This window comes from Ailuropoda melanoleuca, chromosome 5 (assembly GCF_002007445.2).
Source record: "Ailuropoda melanoleuca isolate Jingjing chromosome 5, ASM200744v2, whole genome shotgun sequence".
Lineage (NCBI taxonomy): Eukaryota > Metazoa > Chordata > Mammalia > Carnivora > Ursidae > Ailuropoda > Ailuropoda melanoleuca.
Window position 1 is genome coordinate 31,088,380 of NC_048222.1, and position 17,110 is coordinate 31,105,489.

General features: G+C 50.0%; 1 protein-coding gene across 5 annotated transcripts in view; it reads left to right on the forward strand.

Moving 5' to 3' along the window:
- Positions 1 to 4,644: 4,644 nt before the first annotated feature.
- Positions 4,645 to 17,110, forward strand: part of PNPLA1 (patatin like phospholipase domain containing 1) — a 44,991-nt gene continuing 32,525 nt past the window's right edge. For 4 of the 5 annotated variants that reach the window (XM_019794184.2, XM_019794187.2, XM_019794185.2 and 1 more), the window contains exon 1: positions 4,645 to 5,457. In XM_019794184.2, coding sequence (XP_019649743.2) covers positions 5,253 to 5,457 — 205 coding nt within the window. In that variant the 5' untranslated portion in view covers positions 4,645 to 5,252. Of the gene's footprint in view, positions 5,458 to 6,095; positions 6,261 to 17,110 lie in introns of all 5 variants that reach the window. The other variant, XM_019794186.2, reaches the window with a different exon arrangement.

The following is a 17,110-nucleotide window of genomic DNA, read 5'->3' on the forward strand; positions in this document are numbered from 1 at the left end:
TTCAATGGCATTAGCCTCTCCCATCATTGCTCAGTCCCCTCTGTACATTCAGATGTTGTGGGTACAATTGATACACCCAACCGTGACCTGAAAAATTCCCATCCCCTGCAAAGGGAGTTATATATCAGGGTGCTTACTGCAGTGCTGCTGGTTATAGTGAAACATTGGAAGCAACCAGAATGTCCATCAGTAGAATGATAAATATGTTGTCCCGTGGTCCCATAATGGGTTACCCAAAAGCAGCAACATGGAAAAGATGAGAGCCTTGTGTATCACAACACTGAATGAAAATGGCAAATCACAGAATAAATCAATGTGTTTGCTTACAGGAAATTTAGAAATATGTATAAAACAATACTATACATTGTTTATAGGTCATATTCATGTAATAAAAGTGTAAAAACATGCAGGAGACAGATTCTGTCCTATCCGACCTGGTTTCCCTTGGGAAGGAGAGTGGGAGGTAAGATTAGGAAAGGGTTTAAAGGAGGTTTCACCTCCATCTGTGGTGTTTCGCTCCTTTAAGTCCAAACAAATATTTGACCAAGATGTGGTGAAATGTTAAGGTTGTTCAATATGTCTGGTAGGTACTTGGATGTTTGCTGTTCTATTTTTGGTACTTTACTGTATGTGGGAGCTGTTTCATAATGAGAAGATATGATTTAGGCTGCATGAATTATCTCAAGGTCATACAAAGGACAACATGACAGGTTGTCAGCAAGCCCTGCCCCCACCTCCGTTGTGTCAGATTTTCTCCTCTCTCCCTAAGCCTCATTTTAGAAAGTTGCTGACTTTTTAGAAAAAGATGTAAACACCTGCACCACACAGAGAATACACCGATAGTCGATCGACTATTCTTTTGCTATCCTCAGTGCGGTAGCCAGCCTCCAAATCAGCCCTTAATAATTCCTACCTTCTGGTATTCACACCCCTCCTACATTTTACCAGGGTTGGTCTGTGTGGCCAAAAGAATATGGTGGAAGGGATGGTATCGCTTTTGAGATGAGGTTATAAAAAGACTACAGTTTCCATATTGGGTTCACGCTATTTCTTGTTCATCTCTCCCTCTCTCTTTCTCTCTCTTCCTCTCTCTCACTTTCTTGCATCTCACTCTGGGAAAAGCACACTGTCATATCATGAGCAGCCCCTTGGAGAGGTCCATGTGGTGAGGTATCAGAGCTTTTTATCAATAGCCAGCAAAGAACTGATGCCCACCAACAGCCATGAGAGTGTTGAACCACTCAGATAAGCCATTTCTGGCTTCCTAATGCTCAGAAACTGTATAAGATCATGTTATTGTGAGGTATTAAGTGGTGAGGTAATCTGTGACACAGCAATAGGTAACTAATACACTGTGTGTGTCTGCCATGTTTCCCCCGATGACAGCCGTAGCTCCAAACATCGAGTTCTCACAGGGCAGCATCTCAGGCAGAAAGAATGGCGGATGGAGCAAAAGGGGCTCTCCCTATGTGCCTTTCTCCTTTTACCAAAGAGGAAACTCTTCCTTAGAAGCCACCAGCAGATTTCCCCTTGCTTCTCACTGACCACAAGTGGATTTTATGATGACTTCTAGATGCAAGGGGGGCTGAGAAATCAAGTATCAGGTCTTTCAGCTGCTTTACAGGGACACAGGCAAAGAACAAGTGGACAGGGAATGGCTACCGTGTGGCAACCACAGGAGCTACCAGCCCTTCCCCCAGTTTCACTTTGTCTGGTTATTTCCGCCCAGCTCTCTTCACTTTTCCCTTCATGCTCTGTATTCACTGTGAACTGGAAAGTAAGTCTTCATTAGATTCAGGTTAAACATTATTGGCAAGATTATTCATGGGCGATGCCGTGACCTTCATACTCGCTCACCTCAAGAAACAACCAGCTTCTTCACTAAATAAACATTTTACAAGGTTTGAGCAGAGGGTGGTGTGCCATCAGTGAAGAGCTAACCCCCAGAATCCAGACGCTGTCTTTCTTCCTGAGAGCAGTGCCCTGGGCGGCTTCACATATTTGATACTTATGGGAACTCCGGGTTCTTCTGTAAATTTGTTTTGGGTCGTCTTGTTGGGGTCATGCGTGCTGAGCAGTCTCCGTTTCTTGCCCGTGACTGCCTCGGGGGCTGCTGAGTCACACGGGCAGTGCTAACTTAGTTCAAAACTCCTGACGGGATTATGAGTCGCCTTGAAAAATCAAATGCAGAAATGCTGGAATGTGATCCTTTCCTGATGTCGTCCACTTGAAGTTCCTGGGGTTTTCAGTATAACGTCAGGACCAAGGGGAAATGAGATGAACCCTCGCAGTTGTTCAACTCCGAGGCCCAGGACAGGCGAGGCCTGTGGCCCACCAGCCCTCGTCAGACGCACTCAATGGAGACTGCGGCCTAACTCAACAGCCAGGCCTGGCAAGCGAGGGCGCCTGAGGCCATGTCAGGACAAGACACCGTCCTTGGAAGGATGGTGGGCGCCAGCCTTGTCGAGCTGGGGCAGCCAGTGTAGAGCAAGGCAGTCCTGCTTCCTGTCTCACTGGGGAGAGCGAGGTGAACCAGGAAGGAGAATACTTGTCCAAGGTTGCCTTTCTTCAACATAGCCCTGTGCCAACCTTCTCCGACCGCTCGCTTGTCTCCACTGCCTCAATGGCAGGGGTCTCTGCCCCTCTCTGGAGGCTTCCCACCCCCCTGCCTCCAGCTCCAACGTCGTCTTGTCTTCTCAGATACGTCTCAAAGTGAACTCACCTCTACCCAGTTTCCCCAGCTCTGCCCCAGTTTCCTTAAGTCAGCCAAGGGCCGCCCTACCCCTCCCGACCCCCAGGCTGAAAACAAGGCGTCAGCAGTGACTCATCCTCATCCAACCAGTGCCCCGGTCAGGAGAGTCTCTGCGGCTGTGGCTCCATTAACTTGTCTTCCTTCAGCTGCTGTCCTGGCCTGGCCTCCAACGTCGCTGGGAGCTACGGTGCTTTTCTCCTTCCTTATCCTCCAGTCCAGGTCTGAGCCCCCTGCCAGCTCCTCCTGCATGTCGCAAGTGGATCACGCCTTCCTCTTCCCACCCCACCTTTCCATTCCACCTCATCTCCCAGGTCCATCTGTTCCAGAAGCCTTGACCCTTACCACCCTTTAATAATAACGGATGTACCACATGCCAGGCCTTTTACAGCCATATCTTTACAGCCACAGCATAGGTATTATTGTCCTTTTCACAGATGAGGAAAACTGAGGCCAGAAGCAGTTACACAGGTCATATTGCCTATAAATAGCAGAGCTGGGATTCAGCCCCATGTCGGTGTGCTCCAAAGCCCTTCATCCTGTGTAACCACTCACCATCACCCCCATCCCTCCTCTTCTGTTCCTCACCACTATGCCCTCCCTCTTCCTTCTAGCTTCTTCACATCCCCCAACCCATGGCTCCACCACTTAGCTTCTCAGGGTTCCAGCCCACGCCATTCACCCTCATATCTTAACTTTCCTGGCAGGAATCTCAGCCCAGCACAAGTTGGTCCTTAATTATACACTGCTTCATGTGTTTCTCTGGTTATTTCATGTTTGCTGGTCTTATTCCCAGGAAGCCTGTGAGTGTCTGAGTTAGGGGATGATGCTTCCACTCACTCGTGGCCCCCGGGCCCCCTTTACCGAGCTGGGTGCGCAAATACTCCACGGACCTGACCTGCTTTCCCAGGAAGGAGGCCAGGTCCTGATGGAACTCCACCCTGTGGCATCCCACCTTCCACCCCAGCGGTAAGCCACAGGCCTGTGTGTGTGCACACGGACACACGCATCTTCCCTGTTACACACTTAATCAAAAGGTCTCTTCCCAAATTGAGGAGGCAATTATGTATCTGGAACTATCCACCCAAGAGAGAAAACTCCCTCCTAACTGAATCCTGGGGGTTGCCCGCATTGTGGATTCCAGTGTGGACCCGGGAGGCCAAGAGTTGATGGGAGTTCCCTGCGTCGGGGGTGCCAGGAAGCATTGACATCACATCCTAACAGAGTATGGAGCTGGACTGAGCATTGAGTGGGGAGCTCAGTGTCTCGATTCTCATTCTGCTCCTGCCACTGTATGGTCTTGGGGGGAGGGGAGAGATGTGATCGTGCCAGCTTTGCGACATCCTAGACAGAGAAGTTTATGGGCTGAGGAGGGGCCCTCCTCTCCAGGGCCACACTGCACAGCTCCAGAGGGGGCATGACCAGTAGCCAACCTGGGTCCCCAGACACCACCTCTTTTGCCCTCGGGGCTCCAAAACACCTCTGACCCCAACACCCCCATATCTGGCCTCCTAAGCTGCTCATCCTTGAGGTTAAATGCTGCCATCTCAAATCTATCATTAGAAGAGTGTGCAGTATGAACTCCAAACCCTTAGAAAGATCTAGATTTCAGACTCACTTTTCCTATATACTTAGGAGACAACCTGAAAGTCTGGGACTTGGTGGGAGGGTGCTACAGGTGAGTGGGTCAATGTAGGACCGGGGAGAAAGGGTGGGGAGAGATGGAGAGGCGATGGTGGGTGGGGCCCTGAAGCCTGACTTCTCTTCCTTTACAGTTTTGCCCGTGGCTTGTTCTAACATGTGAGCAAACACAAGTTCTTACGACAGAACAAATAAAAACAATCGTGTAACACACCACACACGCCCCACAGAGCCTGGAGAAGGAGCCTGGGGAGGGGTGACGCTGGCGGAGGCATGGGTGGTGTGAGTGTGTCCCCCTCCAAAGCCATAACCAACCTGCTGGCTCGGGCCCCTGTGGGGGAGGGGACAGCTTCCTCTCGGAGGGAAGCCAGCATCTAATCCCTTCGCTGCAGCAGCGTCAGAGACAGGCCCCCTCTGATAACCATCGGGGAGGTGCTGCAACTCAGCGTGTGAAGTCCTGGGCCAAGGGCTGAGCAGTGCCTGCCTCTTTGGGATGGTCCCGGCAGCAGCAGCCAAGGCTATGAGGCATAGGCAGCCCGGGCCCAGGGCTGAGGAGTTTGTGCCCACGATGAACTAGCCTCGCAATGAAGCCAGGGGGGTGCTTGCGGGCCCAAGACGCTGCTCACACGTTCTGGGTGCCTTCTGCACCTCAACCTGGGCCTGAAGCCTTTTACCAGCCTTTGGGACTGCCTCCTGGAGGAGCTCGACAGGCCCAGGCAGTGCCTGCGTACGCCACCCGTGGGTGTCCCAGCCGACCCAGGAGAGACGGCCCCTTTCCAGGCTGCGGGCTGGCAGGGAAGCTTGGCCCGAGTTCCAGCGGGAGCGCAGCAGCCCGAGAGGCAAGCACGGAGGGGCTGAGGAGATGGAGGAACAGGTGTTCAAGGGGGACCCAGACACTCCTCATTCCATCTCCTTCTCGGGCAGTGGATTTCTCTCCTTCTACCAGGCGGGGGCCGTGGATGCCCTTCGAGACTTGGCCCCCCGGATGCTGGAAACGACCCATCGCTTTGCTGGGACGTCAGCAGGTGCAGTGGTCGCGGCTCTGGTCATCTGCGGGATTGAAATGGGTAAGGCCTTTGTTCTGGGTGCCCTGGGGGAGCCTCTGATGAAAGTCCCCAAAGTGGAGGCTGAGGATCTCTTGGGGACACTTTGGGGGAACAGAGCCAGGCCTTCTGGGTGGTGGGAAAGGAAGAGAAGGGTCCAGTGGGATGGCAGGTGGCTGGGACATTTGAGGTTGGGGTCAGCCAGGTCCCAGGCTCTGACTCACTCTCAGATGGGTCCCAGGTGTGGACCCATCTCTCCCGCTCCCCCCCCCCAACACTCTTCTGTGATGCCCTGTGTGCCAGGGCCCGGGAGAGGGAAAGGCAACAGCTCCCTCCAACGCCCTGGTCTTGGAAGTTACGCCATGACACAGACACTGGGGTGAAGTGTCATTCCTGTTTGGCCTCTTTTAAAGTGCTCACATCCCCGGGTGGGGCAGTCATTCACATCGTGAGTCCCTTGGCGGGGCAGGCTTGTCAGCGCAGCTTCCAGCTGGCTGGAGAGGTAGAAACCTTGTGGCCATGGGGATGAGCCAGAGGGGGAGAAACCGGGAAGGAATCCGGGAGATCTCATTTCGCCTTCTTTCCTGCCGGTCCGGGGCCCCAGAGAGAAGGATGGGGTTCCACGTCTGACCGAGAGGGTGACTCGGTCTTCTCCTGTGCAGGGGAAGCAGACACGTGCCCGGCAGTCCCACATTGTGGGTCTAGACCAGCGTCCTCACGGGCTGCCTCGAGTGCCTTTATTCATTCGCTGTGCTACTGGACAAAGTCTGTGCTCCCATGAAGCAGACATTCTAGAGAGACGAGACAGAAAGTAAACATTCAGACAGGTAAACTTATGATGTCACCGGAGGACGCCATGAGATCTATGAATAAATGATAGCAGGAAAGGGGCAGAGAATGAAGTGGGGGCTGTTTTACAAAGAGTGGGCAGGGAAGCCCATTTGGAGGAGGCAACATTCAAACAGAGACCCGAGTGATGTGAAGATGGGGAAAAGAACTTTCCGGGTGGAGGAGCGGCCAGGGAGCCAGGGAGTGGGAGCAAGGAGTAGGTAGCGGGGGTGGAGGCTGGAAAGGCAGACAGGGGTCAGATGGCGCGTGCACCATGAGCCGGAAGCTCTGGTTCCACTGGGAGAGCTGGGGAGCACCGGCAGTCTGTCGGGGGGACGGGGCAGGTGGTGAAGAGCGTGTGCTCCAGGGGGACTGGATCCTAGCTCTGCCATTTCACCATGTGGACCTGGGACAAATGATGGAATGCCCCGTGCCTCCGTTTCTGCACCTGTGAAGTGGAAATTCCACCTGTGCCTAATTCCCAGTGTCTTAAAGGATTAACCGAGCTCGAGTGACCGGTACTCACAGTGCCCGGCACAAGGCAACTGCTTGGTGTGTGTTCATTAGCTGGCTGGGGTTTTAAGGGCCTCAACTGCTGGGCAGAGTTGGAGGGGGAAGGGTGGCCACAAGGAGACTAGCGGGAGACTCTGGTGTGCGTGTCTAGCCAGGGATGAGCACCGCAGGTAGCCGGGTCTTGAGGGGTGGTGAGAAGCCGGTGGGTTCAGGATGAACTTTGGAGGGAGAGCCAGTGAGTGAGATTTGCCAAAGGGCCAGCTGCAGTGCGGGAGGAAGGGGTGCGGGCGGGCCGCCCTCCTGCCTGGGGACCTGAGCGCCGGGTGAGAAGTCTGTCTTCATTGCAAAGAATAATAGTGATGCCCATTCACCGAATACCTTATGGGCAAGATAATTTTTTCCTTCCAATATTTCACAAGTAATACATTCTTTCTCACTGTAAAAAAATTCAAACAATGCAAAAATATATAGGGTTTTTTCTTTTTAAAGCCTCAGCTCACCCCCCTTGTACCCCAATCCCACTCTCCCTCCTGTAGCCAGTTCTAAGTGCTCCGCTTAGATCCTTCTAGATCTTCTTTTTTTTTTCATTTAAAAACACTTTTTAATTCCAATATAGTTACCATAGAGCATTGCATTAGCTTCGGGTGTACGATATAGCGATTCAACAATTCTATACATGACTCAGTGCTCTTCATGACAAGTGCGCTCTTACCACCTTCACCTGTTTCGCCCATCCCCCCCCACCTCCCCTCTGGCAACCATCTGTTTGTTCTCTATGGTTAAGAGTCAGTTTGGGTTTTTTTTCTTTTTGTCCTCATTCGTTTGTTTTGTTCCTTGAAGTCCACATCACTTATTTCACTTAACATTATGCCCTCAAGGTCCAACCACATCGTTGCAAATGGCAAGATTGCATTCTTTTTTTATGGCTGAGTAATTATCCATTCATCTATCAATGGATACTTGGGCGGCTATTATAAATAATGCTGCAATAAACATAGAGGTGCATCTATCCTTCCGAATTAGTAAAACACTAATTTTGTGTTCTTTGGGTAAACACCCAATAGTGAAATTGCTGGATCATATGGTAGCTCTATTTTTAATTTTTTGAGGAACCTCCATACTGTTTTCCCTAGTGGCTGCACCAGTTTGCATTCCCACCAACAATGCACAAGTATTCGCTTTTTCACTGCATACTCACCAACACTTGTTGTTTCTTGCGTTTTTGATTTTAGTCATTCTGACAGGTGGGAGGTGCTGTCTCCTTGTGGTTTTGATTTGCATTTGCCTGATGATGAGTGATGTGGGGCATCTTTTCATGTGTCCCTTGGCCCTCCTACACCTTCTCTAATGCCCAGAGTCCTCTTTGAACATAGTAGCAGTTAATGCTTCCATCACACAATAGACCCTAGAACGAGCCTTCAGAAAGGGGCTGGGTGAGAGCCTGCACTCTCTCGTCTGGGAATCACAGAACTTCTGCCCTTGGAGACATCCTGCCTCTGGGATCCTCTCCCTTTCCGGGTGTCTGTGTCACTCACCTGCTCCGTTGCCCCCACCCTCTTCATGTCTTTACTGCGACTTTTTACAATACACTGTCTGAGAGACTCAATGGTGTTTCCATCTCTGGCATTCACCCACTAGTCAGAAGTCATTGTTTCCATCAGTTCCACCCATACTGCCAAAAACGGACTCGGACAGGCTGTGGGAGGCACTGACACCAGCTGAGAGGCATTAAAACCCATGGGGACACCTAACCATAGGTGTGACCGAGGCCTGGACCACGAGCACTGCCCATGATCCGGAGAGAAGTTCAGGGAGGAGTGAGATCCCTGCGGGACTTGCCCTTATCATTCGGCAGCTGTTGATGGATTTTTCCACATCATTCCAGCCTCCTTCTTTCGGGTTAACTGCCTTGTAATTTACTGTTGACTAGCACTTCCTTCCATCAGGCGCTGTGCTAAGTCTCGGCATATTAACTCACCCAGTCCTCACAGCAACCCCTGACATGAAAACTTATTGTCTCCAGTTACAGAGGAGGAAACTGAGTCACAGAAGGCTTACCTCACTTGCCTAAAGTGATACAAACAAACATGTGGCAAATCTGGGATTAGAACCCAGTCTGGCTCACCTTTTCTTCTTTCTTTCTTTCCTTGTATTTAAATTTTTTTTAAATTTATTTATTTTAGAAAGAGTATGCACAAGTGGGGGAAGGGGCAAAGAGAGAGGTGGGTGCAGAAGACTCTGTGCTGAGCATGGAGCCCAATGGGGGCTCAATGAGATCGTTGACCTGAGCCAAAACCAAGAGTTGGACGCTTAGCCGACTGAGCCCCCCAGGCGCCCGGGCCTCGACGTTTAAAGCACCCTGTTTCCCGACAAAGCAGCGCCAGGGAGTGCAGGTGCTGGTTGTGTGGGTCCTGGGGTCAGGGAAGCCTCTCAGAGCAGGTGGAATTTGCACCCGGATCTGGAGGGGGTGAGGGAGTGGGCCATGAGACTCTCTGGGGAGAGCATTCTACAAAGAGGGACAAGTGACTTGTGTAATGTCCTGTCATCAGTCTGAAGAAGAGCAAGAAGCAGGACTCCGTTTCCTGACTGTCTTTGAGGGTCTTTACCTCTTCCAGTATGTATTCCATTAAGATCGTATCATGGCTCATCTAGCCATTCTGTGGATGCAACAGCCACGTTTCTGTTATAAACAACACTGCAGTGAATATCCTTGTTTGAGACTCTCATGCCCACATAGAATGCTTCTTTTGGATATGCCTTCACATTAACATTACCAGACTTGGGGCGCCTGAGTGGCTCAGTTGGTTAAGCATCTTCGGCTCAGGCCATGATCCCAGGGTTCTGGGATCAAGTCCTACATTGGACTTCCAGCTCAGCAGGGAGCCTGCTTCTCCCTCTGCCTGCTGCTCCCCCTGCTTGTGTTCTCTCTCTCTCTCTAATAAATAAAGCCTTTAAAAAAAAGGAAAAGAAATATGGGTTCTTTTTTCCAATGGCATTTTCTAATCTAATTGATTATTGTTGATAAAAAGGAATGTTGATTGATTTTTCGTATCGATCTTGTTTTGAGAAAACTTGTGAACGTTCTTAATAGTTCCAAAAGTTTGTTGGTAGATTATTTCATATTTTACGTGTAAACAGTCACCCTATCTCCATATAACCAGAGGTATGTCTCTTTTTAAAAAAATTCTTTGGGATGCTTGGGTGGCTCAGTCAGTTAAATCTCTGACTCATGATTTCCGCTCAGATCATGATCTCAGGGTTGTAGGATCAAGCCCTACGCGGGGTTCTGTGCTGGGTATGGAGCCTGCTTAGGATTCCCTCTCCCTCTGCCCCTCCCCTCCCCCACTCATGTGCGCATGCTCTCTGCCTCTCTCTCCCTTAAAAAAAATCTTCAACACGTGGCATGCGGGGCCTCTCTCCTCCAGGTCACACCCCCCCTCTGGTTCCAGTCGGGCTCTGCCCTGGGACTGCATGTCTTTCCCTGTGAAAGCAGAGGCAGCAGTGCGTCCACCTGCTGGAGGTGTGTGCCAAGCCCCGTGATAGGACCGATTTGAGGCACGTGAAAATGTTTATAAAAACACTTAGCACAGTGCCTGGTTTTCATTAGTGATGCAGTAAAGGTTTCTGTTCATTCATTCATTTACCCGAGGATAGATGGTCTTTGTGACAACTGGTGGGGGACTCAGAATTTCCAATCTGGTCAAAAGTGGGTCTGGGAACTTGCCCCCAGGCTGTAGTCATAGTTGCATAATTTTGACAGCTAAAATTGTTTCTTATTGAAGAATGGGGATTTGGTGGGCTTCAAACCCCATGTCCAGTTTAGCTACTTACTTGGCACCTTTCCCCCTATAAAAACTACACGGCAAGCCCTTCCTCCCTCCCTCCCTCCCTCCCTCCCTTCCTTCCACAAGTGTTTTCTGAGCATACGCTAGGCTCTGCGGAGAGCACAGAGTTATAACACAAAATGAAACTCCGCCTTCGTCCTCAAGGAACTTACAGTCTACTCAAACTTGAAGACAGCTTCCAAGTAGGTGTAACACAAGAAATTTCCAGCTGAATGTTGGACAGTTCAAAGGCAGAGGAGTGCAGGGGAAGGGAGCGACACCTGAAGTGGTAGGAAGCCTCACGCAAGTGGCATCTGAGCTGGAGCTTGAGAGGTGAGGAGAGCTTCCACGGGGAGGGATAGGTCGGGCAGGAGCCTGGGCTTCTCTGAGGCCCGGGCATTACAACACAACCGTAACACAGCGGGGAAACTGATGCCTACAGGAGCTGGGGAATGGAGCAGGTTGACTGAAGGCAGGGGCTTTGTGCCAACGTCAGAGAAGTAGCTTTTGGCTCAGTGAGAGTTGCCCAAGATGGGAAAGGGCCGCTCCTGAAGAGAGGAGCACCTGCGCTGGGAGAGGCCGACGCAGAAGCTGGGAGGCGCCTGTCTTGTTGCTGCTCCCGTGTGTCCCCTTCACTGGGTGCAGTCACCGAGATGACCTACAAACCTGAGGTCTCCAGATTCCTAGACTGAAACACACTGGGAGAAATATTGTTTATGTTGTGACCCCGTGTAAATATAATTCTTAAAAAAAAAAGTTTCCAGATAGGGTACCATACTTTTCTGCCATAATTTTAATATTCTCTTCCTGTCATTAAAGCAACCTTCATTAAATCAGTGGTCCTCTCAGCTGCATATTCAAATCACCCTGGGCGCTTTTAAAATGTCCACTGCCCAGGCTTCTCACCAAGCGAATTAAATTACGATCCCCCAGGGCAGAGCTTGCTGTTGTTTTTTCCACCCCCAGGGGATTCCACTGTGCAGCCCCGGTGGAGACCCAGTGCGCTTTGGAAAACGAAGAGGTCCCACCTCCCTAAGACTCTCTGTCTGACCAGGCAGTGGAAATGAGTCGGGCATTTCCTATGCAAACCTGCAAAATGCCCAGCACAGTCCTGGACTAATGACAATTCCCTGATTATTAATGGGGAATGGCTTTTCCCAGGATAAAGAGAAACCATTTCAGTACAGTAGCTTCGGGTTGGATGAGATTCTGTGAATTCCTCTGGCTGGACACAAATAAGGAAGACTGATTTTGTTAAGGAGTTGGTCCCTCCCTTCCCCTTAGCCCATCCCCTGTGGAAACCACTTTTCAGAGAGGATGGCGGACACCCCTGGCCCAGAGTCTCCCCCGGCTGTCTTTATTTTTCTCCTCTACGCCCACCTGCTTTGGTCTTTAACTTGCAAGAACAGCGCTATTGAGATATAATTCACATACCATACAGTTCACCCATTTAAATCTTATAATTCAATGACTTTTAGTATATTCACAAAGTGGTGCATCCATGATCACAATCAATTATAGAACATTTTAATTACCTCCAAAAGAAAGCCCATACACCTTAGCTGTCACCCCTCAGTTCCTGCACTCCCCACGTGTCTGGCAGCTGCTAACCTACTTTCTGTCTCTGTAGATTTGTCTAGTCTGGACACTTCATATCAATGGGATCACACGATATGTGGTCTTTTGTGTTCAGCTTCTTTTATTTTTTTAATATTTTTTCTTAGATTTTATTTATTTATTTGAGAGAGAGAGAGCATGAGCAGGGGGTTGGGGGGGAAGGGGCAGAGGGATAGGGAGAAGCAGACTCCCCTCTGAGTAGGGGAGCCCCACTCGGGGCTCGATCCCAGGACCCTGAGATCATGACTTGAGCTGAAAGCAGACGCTTAACTGACTGAGCCACCCAGGCACCCCTCGGCTTCTTTTATGTAGCAGAATGGTTTCAAGTGCATCCGTATTATAACCTGTGCTAGTATTTCATTCTTTTTATTATTGAATAATATTCTATTGTGTGGATATAGCACATTTTATTTATCTATTTGTCAGGTGTATACATTCGTGTGTCTTTGCTTTGGGCTCTTATGAATAATGCTGCTGTAAACCTTCATGTACATTTTAAACACTTGTTAATAACCTTTTTTTAATGAAAAGATCTCAAACATGTTGAAGAGGGCAGTATCACGGACTGCCGGGGACCCATCCTATAACTTCAGTAGTTTCCAGCATCTACCAACTGGGTTTCAGCCACAGACTCCCTGCCCCGCTTTGCTTTTTTTTTTTTTTTTTTTTTTTTTTTTTTGTATTTTTTGGTTTGTAACGATTTTACAAACCGAAGTTTGTATGGAAGTTGCATGTAGCCTCACCAGGCCCTGTTTTCTGTGCGAGTGTCTCTGTGCAGACAAGGCCTGTGAGCCCGAGGAAGCCCAAGGAAGCCCGAGGAAGCCCGAGGGAACGGAGCTGGTTGATTCACTCACACGAAACTCAGGACAGTGCAGGGCTGGCACCTGCTTCCAAAGCAGTCCCCCAGCTCCTGGGGGGGGGAAGGGGGGAGGGGGTGAGGAGGCGACAAGAAGACGGAGCTGACATTTAGCTGAGCTCATCAAGTGACTTTGTTTTGGCCTCTAAAAGTAATTATTTTCCAATACTTCTCACATTGCCTTCTCGACAATGATAACTTTGGCTTCTCCACCCCACCCCCACCGCCCCAAACACCCAAACCACTAAATAAAATATTAAAAGGGTGGGGCCAAGGGTCAGGGCTGGGTTTGGGAGCTTTTCTTTTCACTTCCACAGTAGGTAGTCTCAGGATGCCTCCGTTCTCTGCCTCTTTGCTCTCGGGCTGTTCCCTCTCTGAGGAACAACGTCCCTGCTTCTCTCCCTACGGAATGTCTCCCCATCCTCCAAGGCCTACCTCAGACGTCACCTCCCCTGAGAATGAGTGAATCCTGATTCCCTTCAGGCACTGACTCCCTCATGCTCCCACAGCCGGCTCTAGGATAGCGCTTGTCTCAGAGGCCAGAGTCCCTACGGGAAAGAGCACCTGACTAGGAATCCGGCTCTCGGGATTCTGAGAACCAAAGTGTCCCAGGGACAGATCATGAGCCTAGCTGGCCACACGCATGGCTTTCACATGGTCTTTCACAGTAGCATTTAGTAAGGAGGGAGGTGGGGTTCCAACCAAAGCTGGTGTGACCCCAACGTCCAAACTCTCTCCACCCCTCCTTTCTCTCTGGTCCTAGGAATCCACTCAGCATTGAGTGACCTTGGACAAACGGCCTTGAGCTCAGCTGAGCTACTGTACCCTGGGAAAGGAGTGCCTGCCTCCCCCTCTCCACCACCTGGCTCTGGAAATCACAGTGGTGTCTCTGAACGAGCTTTGCAGACGAAGGGGTTGATACTATACTTGCTTTGTTGGGACAGCAGAGGCTGCAGCCAGGCAGGAGAGCATGGCTCACGCATGTGGTCTTTGCACGCCAGCCCCCCAAGGCTGGTGTGGTGGCTCCACAGAGTTAGGACCCAGGTTTCTTCCATCATGTTGTTCACAGTCCAACAGGGATCCCCACAATGTCTTCATTCCAGCTAGCTGGCGAGGAAAACGGCAAGCGCACACCTCTTCCCTTTAAGGGCAGGCCTTGGAGGTGGTACACATGATGTCACCTTACATCCCATGGATCTGAACTTGGTCACAGGGCCACATCTGACCACAAGGGAGACTGGAAAACATAGACTATTCTGGGAAGCCATGTGTCCAGCTAAAAATTGTAAGTTCGGTTACTAAGGAAGAAGAGGAGAATGGTTGGTGGGGTCAACTAGCAGTCTCTGCCACAACCACCACACTTGGAGATATGATGATGCTGGAAAAACTCAGTCCCTGTCTGGGACCAAGACCGCGACTCCATAACCACCAGGTCAAATCCAGTCTGTTGGCTGGGGAGGGTCTCAGTTCTCAGCCATCAGTAGGCTGCCCTCCGGGCAGCTGGGGGTGTGAGTGCCTTAGTCTTGCTACGGGGCCTGGGCAGGGCACCACGGCACCCATTACATCCCCTACCTAAAATGACCTTGTGGTTTTCTCTCGAGAGATGTTACCTCCTCCCAAGACACCTTCCCATTGCACCCTACTGGATCTCTTTCCACTATCTCTAGTTTACCCACAGAATCTGGCCACCTGCTATAGTCTTAATTGTTTCAGCTGTGTTGGTTGAGCCATCTGAGGTCTTATGGGTCCCATGGCTCCACACACTGCTTGTCAAACAAGAAATGCTTGATAAACTCCTGACAATTGCTGGCCATTGGCAGGCATGATGCTGAATGTGTTTTTGCAATTTCTCTTCTGGGATTTACCTGACTCTTAGATAACTTTCTGCACTTATGGATATGACTTGACTTACAATACTAGAATTTCATAGAAGAAAGGTCAGCGAGTCCAACTTTTTCATTTTATAGATAATCGTATTTAGACTTTGGGAGAGGAAGTAACTGTTGAAGGCAGACCTTGCTTAAGCCAGTGGTTTCCAAGCTGTGTTCTGAGAAACCCCCAAGTTCTATGAGAAGGAGGGAGGTTGAGGGAAGGGGGGAGCAAGGGAAGAGGGAGAGGACACACCGAAGCCCCAACTTCAAAAAGTATAGTCCTGCTACTGTCCATTCTTTTAAAAATTTTATTTAGAGGAAATTTTCCAATGATTTTTTTTTTTTAAGTTTGAAAGCCACTGTTTGAATCTAATCCACTTAATGTGCAGACAAAGAAATTGAGGGCCAGATTCTGGATGAATTACAGAGATAAAATATACTGCTCATTCATTCATTCATTCATTCAAAGTCCTAGGGATCCAGCAGTGAACAAAACAGCTGTCTGCCGTTATGAAGCTGACATTGTCTTGGTGAAATCAAGCCATAAATAGCCAAACACATAGAAAAACATCAGCATTCATGCTCCAAGGAGAAAATAAAGCAGGGGAGGGGTGTGGTGAATGATTAAAGGGCGAAGTTTCAGGTGCGCAGGTCAGGGGAGGCCTCTTGGAGGCGGAAGGAAGGGAGGAGGAGCCATGTGGGCTCAGAGAGAAGTGTTCCAGGCTGAGAGACCTGTGGTGCAAATGCACTTGAATGCTCAGAAAGGAAGACAGCTATCCTTCTGGACAGAAAATGGGCTTTAAAAGGACCTTGCAAAGTACATGAGAGGGCCAGAGGAGCAGCAAGGGCCCTGCCCCACATACCCGGGCAGAGCAGGACCCAGTATGCCCCCTCCCATGAAGATGGAATCTGCTACAAGTGGGTTGGTCTGCCTCCCACATCTGGGCCAGTGCTGCTTCAGGCACCTCCGGCCATCCCAGTGACCAAAGGCCTCCTGGGGCCCTGGAGCCAAGGATGGCTGAAGTTATTGTCATTGGCAGGTGGCTCAGGTGTGTTCCAGGCATTGGGCCCATTGGAGCCTCAAGGACCTGTGCTGGGAGAACAAGACTACTTTGTGAGAACCTTGGCTCTCATACCTCCTTTCTTCAGTCACCCGCGTGCCTGTCTTTGTCACTCAGTCAAGGAACAAAACACCCCAGGGTTGGTGGAGAATGCAGCTCCCAGGAAGGAGGAGGCGGGGGCAGGTGTTCCAGCTAGGCCACTAATCTCAGTGGGTCCTTGTCCAGCCAGTGACCTGCCTCCCCCCTTGGTTTTCCCATCTCTAACTTGGTGGGGGGGGGTGGGAGCACATCCTTTGGACATTGCAGTGAGGGACAAAAGAAGTCATGGGTGTTCCTGGCACAGTGCCTGGCAAATATTAGTCACAAAATAAGTCTTTGATGAATGAAGGCTGAGTGAATGGAAGAACAAATAAAAAGAATATTATCTTGAAATAAAAAAGCATAAGTAAAGCAGCATTTTCCAAACTTGATTGAAGAATGTCCTTCATTGTTAAACTTAATAAAACAAAGATTACTAGGCTCCAACCCGGTCCAATTAATATTTTAATATTTTAATTGTGAGCTCATTTGCACAAGGACTTAGTTTTCCTGGGAATTCTGTGTGGCGTGGGCAGTGGCAAGACTCATCTGAGCTGGTTTGCCTTGGCCCTGGCCGGGCACCCCAGGGTTATCACAAACTCAGGATCAATTCTCATGGTAATTACCCTGGTAGGTTGTGTCAGTTCAAACTCTAAACCGCATGTAATGCAGGCAAGGAGCTTTGCATCTCTGTGGGAGACCGAGTTTTTTCACCCAGAGCCCTGGCAGAGATAAGCTACTGGCACCTTTCACTGGTCCAGCAGTTGTTGGAGCATCCTGGCTTTCAGCAGGGGTCTCAGTGCCCCTCACACAGCCAGGACCACGGCCTCTGTCCCTGCCCGTTTCTGGTCTGATAACCACATCATCAGCTTTCTCCTGGCGCTGGCTTTCAGTTCCTTCATTTGTTCCCCTTCTTTCTTGTGAGTTCAATCACGTCTCGCGATTTTTATATCAGGCCCTCTGTTGTTGTTGTTGCTATTTCTGAAGCTGGAAAGGTTCCTCTAATGCTGGAGCGGAAAGTCTCCAAAA